Consider the following 16,278-nt stretch of genomic DNA (forward strand, 5'->3'; position numbering starts at 1 on the left):
TTAAGCTTTGGTGTATTATTTTACTAATTCACTGAATATCCAAAACAAACCTGCGCAGTATTATTGACTTCAAATCAGTGGTGAATTGTGGAGGTGGTGGGCTGTGGAGATCCCACATAAATAGTTCACACTAATCTTTTGTTAGTTATACTTATTTTTTTTCATTGAACTAAGAATACAAATAGCAGATGGTGTTAGTTAGTTTTTTTTTTTAATTCAATTAAACCCTGCATACCAAACTGTAATAGTATTATTAGTTCAATGAAAACAAATAATTCTAACAGACAAAGTTTAGTGTGCACTATTTATGTCGGATCTTCACAGCCTATGTCCACCCTTCGCCATTGTTTCTAGCCATAGTTGACTAAGTATCACTTTCAAAACAATTTTTAACTTTCAGTCTAAAATTTGTAATAATTGTTATATTATTTAATAATTGATTTTTAAGTTTGCCTTATATATTACATATTCCACTACTTTTTGAATTGCTCAGACTGGCTGTGCTAATAAATTAAAATGGCCTACTAAGCCTGCGCTAATCAAAAACTTTTTTTTTAATAGTTAATACAATTATTAACTTACAATGTTCGAAACATTTGTTCTGACTAATTGTACATAAGTGTAACCAAAAATATGAATGAAAACCTTTTTTTTTTTAATATTAAGTATTTTTTTAAATCTTCCAGACATAAACCAACAATCAAAATGCTATACTAATTGAAAAGATAAAACATCTAATAATACAGTATATCCAAATTGCCGTGTTCCATACAAGATGTTACATACTATTTACTTCAAAATTAAGTACCCATACTTGTGATAACACTTTATAAGGAAGCCAAATAATACGATAAGGATCAGGAATTTTGTTTGGCATTATATTATAATCATACGTTTGTAGACTGGTTTCTAAGGCGATATCTTTAAAGTTAATCAACAAAATTAATTTTTCCCAACACTGTTTTAATAGTTTTATGGGTAACAGAATGACAATCAACAAAAAATAAATTAGTATGCCAAATGACACAAACAATATGATTGTATGATGAAATTCAGGTACTTATTTTTATTAAGTGGTTTGTTAGATCACCTTATATTTACGATCATGTCTATTTATGTTTACAATTCAATGTGATTAATTTTCCAAACCATTAATAATTGCTATTTTTCTTGTGAGTGTAAAACATGATGGCGTTTTCATTTGCTGCTAAGGTGTAGTTGGTTTTATTGAACTGTTAATAAATTGACATCCATAAGGCTAATGATTCGAATAGGTAGTCCAATGTTTTCAATCTAATATACTAAGCTATAATATTCCTTCAACTATTTATATTTACTATTGCAATAATATAAAAGTAAGCCTACAGTAAAAAATCTATTCAATTTGAAGCCAAACAAAAAATTCAAGACAGCCTTATGCATTTATATATCAATTGAATACGTGTATTAATTAAGGCGCTAAGTACCAAAATAATAAAAACTGACATTTTTATAGAAAAATGTTCTACATACCAACGCCAATCACATCAACTCAAGTCAAAAAAATTCAGCAAAATAATTAAACCTGTCGACGTTGTAAGTCCGTTGGCGTGTTTTATTTATAATGGTGTAAATAGCACTGCAGTGGTTAACGGCATTCAATATTAAATAGCTGACGATGGTGTGTTGACACTTGCGAGTTCTTTATACCTAAAATTATAGAAACTGCCGTGATTGCTTCACACTGTAAAACTACATTTTTCAAAAGGTCTGCTTCATGAAATTTTACTGCAATGACTCAGTATTTTGTAACTACAGACAATACTACTTTTTGGTACTTAGAGCCTTATTTAATACACGTATTCAATTGGTGTAGGTTAAGTGTTGTTGTTTTATATATTTTTTTTAGTTGGAGAAATAGCATTTAATTCACTGTCTTTCAAAGCGATATGAACCAATATTTTCATCCTTTAAAAATTCTCTCATTTTAATTAAGATTACAGATTGTATAATGCGTATTCTTAGAAAAAGTAAGTCAAATAAACCATTAATTTATAATACGATTCAATTGATCATTAAATAAAACAAAAAATACGGTTTTACCCACCAATAATCCATAAAAACTTGCAAGATTTGGCATCATCTTATTTGTTCACCCAAATATTGTTAAACTTACACTACTTACAATCAATCCACAATGTTAAATCCGTGCAAGAGGTGATTGGCGCAATGTTACAATGTTGTAATGGTTTAACAACCTTTGTAAATTTAGCCATGAGTAACTCATAACTTGAAATCCCAACTCACCAGTGAAAGATGAAATGGTCATTCCAATTAAGTGAAATAAAAAGAGAATGACATTAGTCAATCTTGCCAGACTTTTAAAATGGTTGGCGAAAATTTTACTATAATTTTGTTTTCAATTACTGAAGTCATAGTTTTAGAAAAATTACATTTTTGCACTAGGAAATGGGTGGAATTTTTATTAATCCATGGTATACAAATCGAATAAATTAATAATCATTGGATCAAACAGTATCTTTCAGTATTTTTTTTTTTTAAATACTTACTACTTAGAAAGTTGTGATGAAATCATTAAAAATTATATGTATTTCGTTTCAATTGTAATAATGTATATATTACAAAATCTGGAAGTGTATACATTCTTTAGTTTGGATGACAATATATAAACATATTATATATTATAATATATGGCAACAATATTTATCTGTGTAATTTTCTACATAATTCGAATAAAAAATCCCAAGTTTAAACATACTAATTAGTTTTTCACTGTCTCGTCACATGTTGCAGTGGGTTATTGTTTTTAGGAATATATGCATATCAAAGTCCTTAATTTTAAATGTTAGTAGATTTATATCAAATCCACACTGTTTGTAAGAAAAGTAGCAATACTATTAAGCTATTTATTTTCTATTATAAACCCACAGGTCAAGAGTCAATGTATGAATATAAAATGTATATCATTATTTATTTATTTTTTGTGCAAATAGTTGTGTAAATACATATTTTAACAAATACTGACAATGCTAAAGCGACACATAACATTCTCATCACAAAATGGTCATACATTCAATAAATTTTACATTCTTGTGCAACAATAATATAATATACTTTAAAAACTTATAAATTTCTCACTTTCTACTAGTATAAAGACAATTGGGTGATTTTTCTGGATAACCATCATTGATCTTAAAATCTATTTTGCATTAATATAACAATAATTATACAAGCTCTACTACTCTAATACTCTACTAATTAGGATATTTACAAAAACATTTTTCACTTCAAACAGTAGCAATCGTCAGCTGCTCCTATGCTAAGAAAAAATGGTGTAAAAATTGAAAATAATTTTCCACCTCCCATTTTTTCTTTATTTTGTCTTCATGGCAACACTAAACCTCTGCAGGCGATTTAAGCGATCAATCCGTCGGAGGAAACAGTGCTTTTAATGGCAACACGGGCCCTTCAAAGGGGGTTCGGTGCTAGGTGTTGTCATAGAATGACGTATTGAAGTATGCTGTTAAGACGTAGACCACAGCCTCGTATGTCGCCATCATGATAGCGGTATTTGGAATCTGCCTAACGAGCTGTGTAGCCAGGCCTCTGAAAAAAAACAGTAATCAGAATATGCAAGTATACATTATAGAACCAGCATTGCCAACTGTAGTTGACCAAAGTAAACCATATATAGTAAGACAATAAGCTAGTTGGCAGAAAAAAATTCTGACTCTTGAATTTAAAAGAATGTCAAGAAACTAGAAATTCAAAATATAAGTTATAAATTATTATGAACATCATTTTTACGAGAACAAGAATTGAAAAATTTATTGTTTTTCAACTAGTTAATAATCAATAAGTTACACAACTAAAATTTAAGTAGTGACAAAATTTTGTTACCACTGTAAATATCAATATTCGAAAGGTACAAAAAGCTAGTATGTATTATTTTCAAGAAAATGTGTAACATTCTAACATTTTATAATAAATTTTGGGCTGTTTGTGGTGTCGAAAAATGCTAGATTTTACTCCAGCACAGCTATTCTTAATATTTAATACTTTAGCAAGTTTCCGTTATTTTTATTGGTCCAAATTAATACGGAACCAATTCCATACGCAAGGCGGTTATTAGCGGTATCTACAATTAATAAATTCGCAATACTGTGAAAATTTAAATTGGTAGACATGTGTGAAATACGTCTCTTATTTGTGGACCTCGGTCAAATTCGGGTATGCTCGTGCTGGCGTACCTTTGGTTTTTCCACCCGAACCACGAAATTTTGTATTGAAACTTCAAACAAGAATTGAACATATCAACAAAACCTACAACAATTGCATTAGTCATATCATTGCAGTATGTATTAAAAAATAATGTGCCGCTACTCGCCACTCGTTACTTGACAGCTTGCGGGGAACTGTAAATTGAGGCGGCCGTCACCAGTGGAGTTATTTTTCAAAATAGTCACATCTAGTAGACAGTGCGGCGACCAATTCTCCTGGCGCCTAGTTGTCCCATTCCCATTTTCAATATGTACTTGACATACTATATCTCGCTCCAAAAGTTAGCACACAGGAGGGGATGTTAAAATATAGCACTTTTGACAGTTAACTTCTTGTCACAATTAACTGCAGGAATACATAAAGTGAATGTAATATATTTATCACATTTTGGGTGTTAAGTGATATGTTAGAATAGCCTCGCAGATGGTTATTTTGTAAGTTCAGACACTTATTTAAATTCTAGATCTGGAAAAGAATGCTCACAAAATTCAAAACTGTACCTGTAAACTCCTCTATGACCTTCTTCGCACCAGACGGTATGAAGTGTTTGCCAAAAGCTGCGGTATTTGTTTCCCTCCTCACGAAGTCTAGTGCGAGCCACCTCTGAAATAAATACTACTATAGTACTCGGAGGCCAGTGAAAAAGAGCTTAACACACTTCAAACAAGCTATATATTGAAGATTTCTGTATTATGGACCCCATCAAATGTGACATAGAAATACTGTTTGCTATGTATTATAATAGTGTTTTACCATGTGGATACGCTATGCAGGATGCGATGGTTTTTGAAAAGGCACCAGCCGCCATGAACTCTAGGAAGTCTTTAGGCTGTCTTCTCTCCGGGTGGGTTTGATTGCCGTCCAGGCCCGCCTTGCGTCGTCTGGCTTCAACCAACCGCGCCTTCACACCCTCGTACAGGACAAAGTGGACTACCGTTTCGCTTATGCCCATGTATGAAGCGCTGATACCTTTGTAAAATCCTAAAATTCCCTGCAAAAATTTTCAACAATCAGACATGGTTTTTGTTTCAGCAGAAAAAAAACATTTTTTGAAACGCAGTTAGAGAAAGTAGACAAAAATAAAATAAACGCTAACAATTAATCGTTAACTTGTTATATTTATTACTATTATAATATTATTATAACTATTTTACATCTAAGAATTTTTTATCTACATTACAAGTTGCCAGTTAAGATTTTTCATTTAAATAATTTAAATTAAGGATTTTACTATTAGAATGAATGTTAATATTCTCCTTGAATGAAAAAAGTATTATTAATACCTACTTTTGGATAGAGATTATATTGTATATTGTACAACTATTTCCTTGCGTTTTGAAATGACATAAGTAATGCATAAAAATAACGACAAGTTGATATCAGAATAAATAAATTATTATTAATGGTGATACTAACAGATTGTGCGTATATTCTTTTGATGCACTGGCCAGCTGTAGTGGACTGGCCATCTAGTTGAAGTCTCGTTTTCACAAACCATATTGGGTTTGTCGTTGTGCAAGCAACAAAACCTAAAGCAAGGAAGTAGCCATCTATTGGTACATTGTGGTAATAAATTGATCGCAGAGACTAATGATTTAATTGAATGTCAAATTGTTAACGGAATACAGAACAGACCGAGAGGACTTTTAAGTGGACACAATTGAGATTAATTTAGATACGATAATATTTCCATAATATGCAAAAGCACTATAGATAACACGACGATAATTTTATTTTATCAACAACAATGATCAGACAGATATTTTAGTTGCGTGATTCATTCATTGGACACAATCAATTATTATCTACAATCATTGAAAGATATAAATCTATCCAATCGACATATAGGTAATATGATTATTGATATTAAATTGATAAAGGTAGTTGATAAAACACAAAAGTCAAATTTGTAAATATCAATAAATCTCGATTGACGCAGTTTACTTTCTTGCAACTGGGACGAAATTGTATCGGGAGAATAAACAAATATTAATAGGTAAAACTAGAGTACGCTAATTTTTATGAATAATACAAAGTATAAGATTTAGTTAATATGTAATTAATTAATTCAATTTGACATAAATATGTTAGTAAAGTTAATGCTAAACTCTGCTCAAGACCTACCTACTGTAAAATAGAGCTTCTCTGAAGGTAAAACAATAGTTGGTTACCATTACTGCGCCACGATAGAGTTAACCAAAGTTTGGAGGTATCTTAAGAGAAAAATCACTCTAAATTAATAGAGTTGAACCTTGATCATCTGGACCAATTTTAAATGAAGGTTGTTCAGGTAATGATACAATAGAGTAATCGTATTAATTATATATGCTAAGCTAAAAATGTTTTTATAATTATTGCTGATCAGTTAATGTGTATGAGAAATCGATCTACCTGCGGCACCGGCAGCAGTCAGGTGAACGACAGGAGTGTCAGGCTGCAGATGTTGGTTGGCCAGCGCCTTTGCTCTCGAGTATGTGCAGAAGTAAATCGCACGCGAGGGTGCCACGCCTACTATATTCGGCCCGAGCCCTTTAAACAGAGCTCGGGTACCTTCAGTCTCCACTATATGTCTATAAAAAAAAACATCCGTTTAATAATTTATCAAAAGAGTCACATGTTAATTTAAAAAAGACCCTTCAATTAGAGATGTCGTCAGCCACCAAAACATTGTCAAAAATAAGATTTGTGTTGAATATCCTAGATTTATAGAATATCTAACATTCTATATTCTTACACCCAAAACTAGTCTAAAGATTTCAAAAATCAAATCTATAATTTTGCAAAGCTCATAAATATGCTAGGAATCGTTGTCTTTTTGTTTGCGAGTTTATTCTTTGTTTTTCATTTTATTTTCATTTCTTGAAATTTCACTTAAAACAAAAATTAGACGGTTGTTACTGTCTTCTGAAAAAAAATGGAAAAGTATACGAGGTTTATAAGGCAGAATGACAATGTGCTACTAAAATCATTTTTTTGGTCTTGTTTCAATCGATTTTTGAACCAATTTTGACAAATTAATGATAACAATTTAATTGATTAAGAGAGCTGAATCAAAATAATATTTGCTGAACGAGGGCCTTTTTAGGGTTTTCCGTGGGCATTTATCGTATTTGGCTTTTGGATTGTCATTGTAATTTTTTCCTTCCTCCCTACTAACACGGATGAGAGTACATTTAAAAAATTCCTGGGTTCCGGTTCTTTCAGCAAAATCCAATATCCGATCTGATATCTCTGGACGTCGAGGACAGTTAATCATCACCCCTTTTTTACTCTGAGCAATGTTTGCTGTCAGTTAAACCGAATCATCAATGATACACTTAAAGCGGCGTTTTCACACTTATACATCCACCGAACAGTGCACTTCAATACACATCTGGTGAAAGTAGCCTCTGCATCACGCCTCAAAAGGTCAGTGAAAGAAGAAAAACCACAGCAACAACCCAAAAACTAAATATAATATATGCGTGAAAGTCTCAAGCTTATTATATAATACGAAAAATTATTTCTTAATTTTAGAAAAGTTATTTTTTCAAATTGATATTTTGCCATTGATTTATTTTTTGAATTGATAAACCCTCAGTTGCAATACTGTTGGCATTAAGATTTTCATAACTATTTAAAACTTGTTATCTTCTAAATCAATTGAGTTAATGGCCCGGGGTTTCTCTTTCAACTTTTTCAGGCTGCACACGATATATAGAAAAAAATGAATTCTATTTATTAAGTCAGGCAGTAGTCTAAAAATATTTTACATCTGCCATTTTTTGTCTAAATTGATAATTCGCTTGGATTGATTGGAAATCGAAAATGTACAGTGTACATCAATTGCAATCGGTAGTATGTGGTTAAGGCTACACCTCAGTTGAGGCATGGTCTAAAAAGATCGTGGCTAGGCGATGCACGGATTGCGGGTCGCGGGTGCAAATGACGCATGCCGAACGAAATATAATTTGTCATATAAATCTAACATGCGTCCATTTAATGTTCTGTTTATTGTTCTATTAGTAACAATAATAATATATTCATTGACATGTTTTCTTTTTCAAGTAACATTTTTAGTCATCTTTACACGATTTAAGAATTAATACCCCCGTCGCCATCACGAAACAAATTGGCGTGTTCCCAGCTCGACGTTCTCTCTCCGAATGCCAGCGAGTTCAAAATTTCGTCGCGCCTATAGTTGAAAATTATTTTCCGTTTCACTGATGTATCGTCTTAATAATCTGATACTTGCCCTATTGGGGAAAACAAATTTTGTCTTATCAGAATACTCACAAATAATATTGGAAAAATTAGCCTATCTGCATTTTAAATAGTTAAAATCAAGATTTCGAACATTAAACACAGCTGACTTGTACTGAAAGCAAAACATTCACATTATGACATTATGATGCAAATGTAGCTATAACTGCCCGGAAAATAGGACAACTGGGCGGCGCAGACCTGTGGAATGAAATAAATAGACGTTCGTTACAATTTTATACAGAAAGTAGTAGGAATTTTAATCAGTTTCTATCTACTTCTAAGTAGTTTTAATTCATTTTGCTCTTATCATGTTTTTTACAGGATACATGACCGAGCGGAATGAAATCGGGTTGGGGAGGCCTTTATCCATCAATGGATTGATCTAGGATGATGACGATGCAACAGTTCCAGAATTGCCAATTGTTGTAATACTAATAATTCAGGAGACTCCCTCTTATCATACCATAAATTCTTTGATGTAGATTTTGTCAAATTGAAGTAAATAAGGTGTGTAATGACTTGAATGTGCATCAGAACATGTTATTAAAAAATCTTCCTCTTCTTCAGCCATATCTGCCCCTTGTTACTTCTAAAGTCATACACACTAAAGGCATACCCAGTATTCGTCGCAAACATTTATTTTCGAAGCTCAGTATATGGTTGCTCTGAGCCTTCGTGAGGTGCTATGATTCGCTACCGTAAAGCAGTACCGTTAGAATGCAAGCGTCAAATAGGTGGCATTTGGTTTTGACTGAATATAAATATATAATATATTAAGATTACACAGGGCCTTTATTATATTATCTACCTTAGTACGAAAGAAAATAATGAGCGTGGTTGAATAAATTCATTAGCATTAGACCATATCCTGATGTGATGCATGCGTGCAGTGTCAGCACAGTGCGATTCCGACATTAAAAGTAACACAGTGGCAAGCAGGTCCTTGCTTACTAAGAAATTGGTCGATGTGGAACAGCGTTCAGCAATGAAATGTCATGCCATGAACAAAAGAAGCCGAATGAGATCTATGAACACATGGTGGTAGTTTATCGGGAGACTGCTAATTCAAACAGTCAGTCAAACTTTGGATAGAGAGTACATTAAAGTCGACCTTCACACTGGGTGACCCGTGGAAGCAACATCTGAAAAAATGTGCAAGAGGTTTAATTTAAGCGGATGTGACGACTGAACGTTTCTCGATTTGCTGAAGAAATGAGCGTCATGACAGGTACAGTTTGGAAAATATTACTTTATTTTTTTCTGCCAGGAGAACTTGGAGCTACTGAGTAAGGATTCTAGCAGTGACAGTTTTAACCTGGCTCCCTCGGGATTATTTTTTGTTCTGAGTTTTGAAAAAATTTCTTCAAGGACAGCGCTTTTCAAGCGATAATAAGTCAAGGAGTCAAGGAGAAAAATAGTAAAACATCTTATTTTATCTCCAGAATAAACATTTGTGTAGCAATTTTTGAAAAATTCACATATTTTTACTAATTAGATATTGTAAATTGTATCATTTTGTTATAATCATACTAAACTGAATAATCCAGGTCTGGATAACTGTTGTATTGGTTGTAGGTACTGCATATTAAAAAATAAATCATTATGATCTGTCATCGCTTTCCTGCTGAGGTCTAAAATTTAATGAATGAAAACAAACACAACAGGAAACACAAACAATGAAATTGTCGATTAGAGTGTGCCAGTAAAAAAAATTAATACTACATTAGAAACATCCAAAGATCAGATAAACATAATTGAATACAAGTGCCTGCGTATGTGTTTAAATAGAACCAATATTACCTTACAATAGTAGTGACAATTATTTAACTTGTATATTAACATACCTTATGCATTGAATAAGACTAACACGCGGCTGGGATTTGAGTCCATCACGATTGATGTGCGCCACCTGCCGATAAAAACATATTTGATATAATGATAGAGTAAATGGTAGGTAGGTACCTAGATCACTGCAATGTATTTGTGAGAATGAATGTGTCATCAAAATATGGGTGTCAATTTGAATGTATAAAATATAAATTAGAGGGCTGTCAATTATGATTTTTATACCCAATTAATACCGGCACAAACCGGTTTTGTGTGGTTATGGACTATATCACAGAAAGCCATGCGATATATGAAAATAAGGAAAATAATATGTTTTAAATATAGCATTTATTGATGATGCCCGACTTTCTTGCAATAGGTACATAAGTTGTTTAATAATATAATTTATGAACACTAAAAAAAGTCTTCAAAATTAAGGTTCGAAAACAAGTGTGAGAAGGTGGGGGCCAAGCCAATCCGGCAAGAAGAAATGTAAGCACCGTTCGCACTGGTGTCATAGTAATAATTCATTAGTCTTGCTTCTACTCCCTGCATACGTGAAGAAATGAGAGAATTTGGAGTTTTTTTCACCTGCATAGTATTTGAACCAAAATAAAAATAAATCTCACGTGTTGTGATATGTTGTATGAAATAAAGATAGACATATAGTTAAAAATAAAACATAGATAAGAAAGCATATTATTATCAAATGAGAGGAAAAGAAAATATTTACACAATAGTTTTAGCATTTTAAAACAAAACATCTTTTTTCCATAATGTGAATTAGATCATTTCCTTGATAAATTGTTATAATAGGGTGCTTTACACATGCATAGTTTTGTTGCCGGTAATACTATTGTCCTGAAAAAATGTATAGGAAAACACTTACTGACGTGACAATTTTACCATGCTCGTGTATAGATCGTAACAAATGTAACTGCACACAGTAAGAGATATACTTGTGGAATTATTATTTGCACAAGTACACATGACGGCCATATTGCCTCCACATGGCACAAATATACTTGAACAGTGCTAGTTTATACTTGAACCGTATCATCAAAAAATATGCAATGAAAAAAACATGACTGGTTCAGACTAGTGCAAGTATCTACTACACATATTTGATTTTATCCTGAGTAAGTACATATTCATGTCGCTTGTACAGCAGAAAGATACATACGCTCATGAATATTTGTGTAAAAAAATTGTGCAGGTATACCGTTTAAGCATGCAGGTACGCTTGTAGCTGGTTTTATAAGCACGAAGTTAGCTTGTATTCTCGCGAAAATTTAATATATAATGTCTATGCCCTACGGTTCATAATTATTCGCAACAATAAATCGATCATGTGTAAAGTCCCTACAAGATATCAACTCAATAAAGCGTACATGCAATGGTTGTTATTAAAAGATAGAAAATTAGTGTATGTTATTATAGTGTTGGCAATGAATTTATTACACACATGGCTATAATTTTATAAAATAACTGTTATTGCAATTATTAGGAGAAACCACAGAATAGGTTAAAGCTTATAACCTCAGCTGAGGCATGATCTAAAAAGATCGTAACTATGCGACGCGCGGATTGAGCTAATGAGGCGTTACGCACGGAAAATAATTTGTCATAAACATTCAACATGTTTTATTTAAGTCCATTTAGTGTTATGTTTATTGTTATATTAGTAATAATAATAAATTCATTGACATGTTTTCTTTGTCAAGTACAGGCATAACGTTTTTAGTCATCTTTACACGATATAACAATATATCTTTACGCCGCCGCCATCACAAAAAAAATCGATATACTTTGACGTCCAAAGCGGTTGCGTGACGAACCGCGTCTGACGAATATCGACTGAGTATGGTATTGTGATGATTTGCCGTTTCACTAGTGTATGCTCTTAATAAATAGAATTCCGATAGGCTATACCCCAATACATAACATTTTGACACAGGGTTTTGAATGTGTTAGTGTCCAATGAAAATGAACCACACATTATAGATGTGCAATAGTGTGTGTTGCAACCTTCAAATACACCAATATTAAATGAGCGTCAGTGAATAAACCGAAAGCAGTTATCAGAACGAAGGACAAGCGTATTCTCGACATATGTTTAAGTTTATCCCATATTCTTCCACACTCGAGATCGGTTGCCTGTTACTCCACACCCGTTAGGTATTTCAGTTCCCTTTATTTCTGATTTCCCTGGGAGATACAGAGGGTTACATATTACAGGTCTTATACTTGTAATATATAGTAATATTTTCCTACACATTGATAAAATCAAAGATTTACAATAATTACAATAAACAAAGAAGAGAACAATACTTTTAAGTGGGTTTAAAATAAGCATCATACCTAATCAATGTATCTAAATGAATCTTTGTTTACGACACATAAATTTTTTAAAGATTAACAGAATGAATTTCTATAGGCATGCAATATGAAAATCTACAGACATAAGGAATTGGTAACGTGCCAAACTACCGGTTTTCAAGCAAAATTTGCACAAATATAAAACTAGGATACGGTATAATTATGTAGAACTTTGGCAATCAGCAAAACAAATTTATTACAAAGTGATCTTATGGAAAGCAGAAATGTTTTATGAGAAACGAAGCGAACAAATGGGATAGGAGATAATATTACCGTGAATCAATTATTAATAAAGACGATTCTAATTAGCGAGTTATTTTTAATAACATTGCCATTTACCATATTATTGCTATAAAGAATATTATGTTTAAATCTATCTGATTCGGTTCTACTAAAAAAACTTTAAGGTAGGTACAATACTAATAATAGGTACCTATATTACTATTCAAAGCATCATTACTCATTACAGTTTGTATGTTTTCATAACTATCTATTGTTAATAACAAAACAAACTTGTCAGGTTCTCTTAGGTTTGAAGAATATTTCGTATTTTGAATACAAAAAAGTAATTACCTAATCACACTTGACATTGTTTACAAAAAATAATGCCACATGATAAGATGTTAAAATTGTTTTTTTTTATTATTGATATCAACAGGTATAAAACTCATTGATTTCTGTAAATATTTAGTGGCATATTTTGATATTCACACACTATACGAGTGTGTTCCAATTATGATGTTATTTGTAGAATTAAACTCGTTTATTTAAAAAATATATTTATAATTATTGTCTACAACTAACTGCAAGTATAGTACTCTCTTTAGTGTTGGTACGGTTTGAGTTAATAAGAAAATAAAAGCTCGGTTAGGGTACAGGCATTCGGTCAGCAAGTATTGCCTGCTAAAGGATTAATAACAAGGAGTAACAAAGACCTGAGTAGGCGCTCTTGTGGAGAAATGCCTGACCTGTGCTGTCGGTCGGACATTTCTGAGGGGCTGGCCGACTCCCAGAGACGACTGAAGCCTCGTCTTCACCACCTCCAGAGGACACGTCACCACTGCTCCCGCTGTTCCTGCCACACTTCACATCAAAATAGTTGTTAGAAAATGAGCATGCCCTTCAGTGGAAAACATTCATTCGTGTAAATATTTTACTAAAAAATATTTTGCGTTTGATAAAATCTAATCAGTATTACTATTATCATCAGATTGTTGATGTTTTGAAGGCATATCTGTTATAAATCAGTTTATTAAATTTTAATACAAAAAAACATCTAGGAATCTAAAAATTGAAGACACCTCTCACAAATTCACCAATAAAATACTACTCGGTGGATCATTTAAATTTGAACCTTAAGATGGACAGGATAACCACAAGAGTATGCCACTGATGATTTAACAAAATCTGAATGAGTGGCTTCCAATGTTCAGTAATTCGAAAAGAAATTAAATACCTAAGCCAAAAATAATCTTTTAAAATTAATACTCAACATTACAAACACTCCGTTACGATTTTAAAATATCATTGGGTTGATTTTTATTCTCTGAAGAAACAACTTTTAAAATTGTGATACCTACTACTGAAAACTATAGAACCTGGAAATGGTTATTGGTTAAACGATTTCATAAAATAATTTAATATGTCATCACAAGTATAGTTTCAGGGTGATGAAACATGAGGATAGCATGACATTTTACGAATTGAACATATTTTTTGGGATATTATACAGTTATATACCATGAAATGGAATATAAGTTAGTATTTAAACAATTTTTAAATCTTTGTTATTGATGGTTACACTATTGATGTGTGGCTAACAGATACAAATGCGATTTATAGAATAAGTGGTAATCAATTGCCTGAGATGTATTGATAAGAAAATGTAGATTGTAACACTATTTTGTCCCTGAAATATGACATTTGGCATGACATCCAGCTGCATCAAAATATTTTCGGCGTAAATAATGGAAGGTTAATCAGTATACCGAAATCAAATTCCAAAGATAAGGAGTATGCATGCGAAGACTGGGATTCTGGAGAAAGTAGAATCTATCCTTACCCTCCGGCGAAAAGGTGTATAGCAGTATCCTTCTGTGACATATTTATTTAATATTTCAATTACATGATTGCAATGTAGCGGTCTATAAATAAACAATGTGCACAGTGTCGCAATAAGCGAATCGGCCGTGCTTACGCACGAGTTGTAAACAAACGCACGGAATGATTAGAATACCTTCACCACACTATTTTTATTTTTGTACAAATAACTGAAATTATTTTATCGATAAAACTAATGCCAAATTAAAGATATTTAATAGCGAATGACGTTTGTATAAATAGAATAAAATTTCACTGGAGAACGACTCGATTTCTTCTGATATCACACTTCACCTGTGTTGCCAGTTAATAAATTTAAAAAACCCAAATTGGACAATAAATTATTATTCATAATAAACACTTTTCATATTCAATATTCAAAGATAAACAAAATCAAAAAATAGATTATCGCTTCAATGAGCTTCCCAGCATATTGATAATAATATTATTCACACACACACCATCCTTCCAAAGGTACGAATTCAACGTAAACTATTAAAAATTTAATGTTCTCCTTATAATAACATGTTTAAATTTTGGTAACTCAGGCACCTTCCAACCTCTTTGGGTTACACCTTTTAAATTATTGTGCACCTACCTTTGTCTTTTACTTTTTACTATTATATTGTTGTTTGGAAGGAAATAATACTTGAACTGTTTGAACGTTAAATTATTGTTCGTGATAATGGCATGTTTTTATAAAATATCCCCTATCGCTGTTGAGTATAATACTACCTACTTATTAATAAAATTATGTATTAGCACCATATTATAATCTAGATAATAAAGCAATAATATTGTAATAACTATGTGTCAAAGGAAAAGAGAGATAAGATGTCTAAAACTGAAAAAAATAGTTAAATATGCAAATTAAAAATAATGCACATTACAGTTATATTATTGTGTTAATCATGAGAAAGGGAATGAATTGAAACAATACCTCAGAATTACTAAATCCCATAGAGAAGCAGTAGTTTACATACAGAGATCTCCAAAACTCGTTTTTCTTTGGCTCTACTCTTTTCATTTCAGCGCAAATATTATTCGATTGCTGCATCATAGTATAATAATTGTATGCCGTAACATACGGTACATTAACTGTGAATATAATTAAAATTTATATTGTATATGTGTGTAAAATATTATAAAATCATTTATAAACCAAACCATTCTCATTACCACCCTGTAAGTTGGTATTTAGAGTACAAGTTTCATAATTTGCACTTCGGCTCTTTGCACTCGGGTGACAATGATGTAATTACTAAACATATTTTTTTAAAATAAAGTATCCATATATTTATTTATTAATAGGTACTAATGGAAGTGAATATCTTTTGATCAAATTTTATGCGAGGTAATCAGGCAAAGAGGCGTATCAATGTTGAAAAAAGTGAAAAGTTATGAAGTGTATACTCTACCCATTATACCTGACACCACTCTACCATC

At 32.0% G+C, this 16,278-nt stretch overlaps 1 protein-coding gene and 1 long non-coding RNA gene across 3 annotated transcripts; one reads left to right on the forward strand and one right to left on the reverse strand.

The window, feature by feature from the left end:
* Positions 1–675: 675 nt before the first annotated feature.
* On the forward strand, positions 676–2,757 carry LOC147068309 (uncharacterized). The gene is made up of 2 exons (XR_015071378.1): positions 676–1,441; positions 1,856–2,757. It is a non-coding gene; the product is annotated as an uncharacterized LOC147068309 (long non-coding RNA).
* On the reverse strand, positions 2,540–15,133 carry Rim2 (replication in mitochondria 2). Of its 2 annotated transcripts, none has more exons than XM_085952888.1 (8): positions 14,795–15,133; positions 13,701–13,815; positions 10,371–10,435; positions 6,673–6,851; positions 5,698–5,810; positions 5,035–5,272; positions 4,782–4,884; positions 2,540–3,606 (listed from the first exon to the last, which is right to left on the reverse strand). In XM_085952888.1, the coding sequence occupies exons 1-8, from the start codon at positions 14,833–14,835 to the stop codon at positions 3,486–3,488; spliced, it is 975 nt and encodes a 324-aa protein (XP_085809014.1). In that variant the 5' UTR covers positions 14,836–15,133; the 3' UTR covers positions 2,540–3,485. The 2 variants fall into 2 exon arrangements, with proteins under 2 accessions (XP_085809014.1, XP_085809013.1); XM_085952887.1 differs by having other exon boundaries at positions 13,668–13,815.
* Positions 15,134–16,278: the final 1,145 nt, after the last annotated feature.

The sequence above is a fragment of the Rhyacophila brunnea genome, unplaced genomic scaffold (genome assembly GCF_057557595.1).
Source record: "Rhyacophila brunnea isolate RB1 unplaced genomic scaffold, BYU_Rbru_1.0 scaffold_3, whole genome shotgun sequence".
Classification (NCBI taxonomy): Eukaryota; Metazoa; Arthropoda; class Insecta; order Trichoptera; family Rhyacophilidae; genus Rhyacophila; species Rhyacophila brunnea.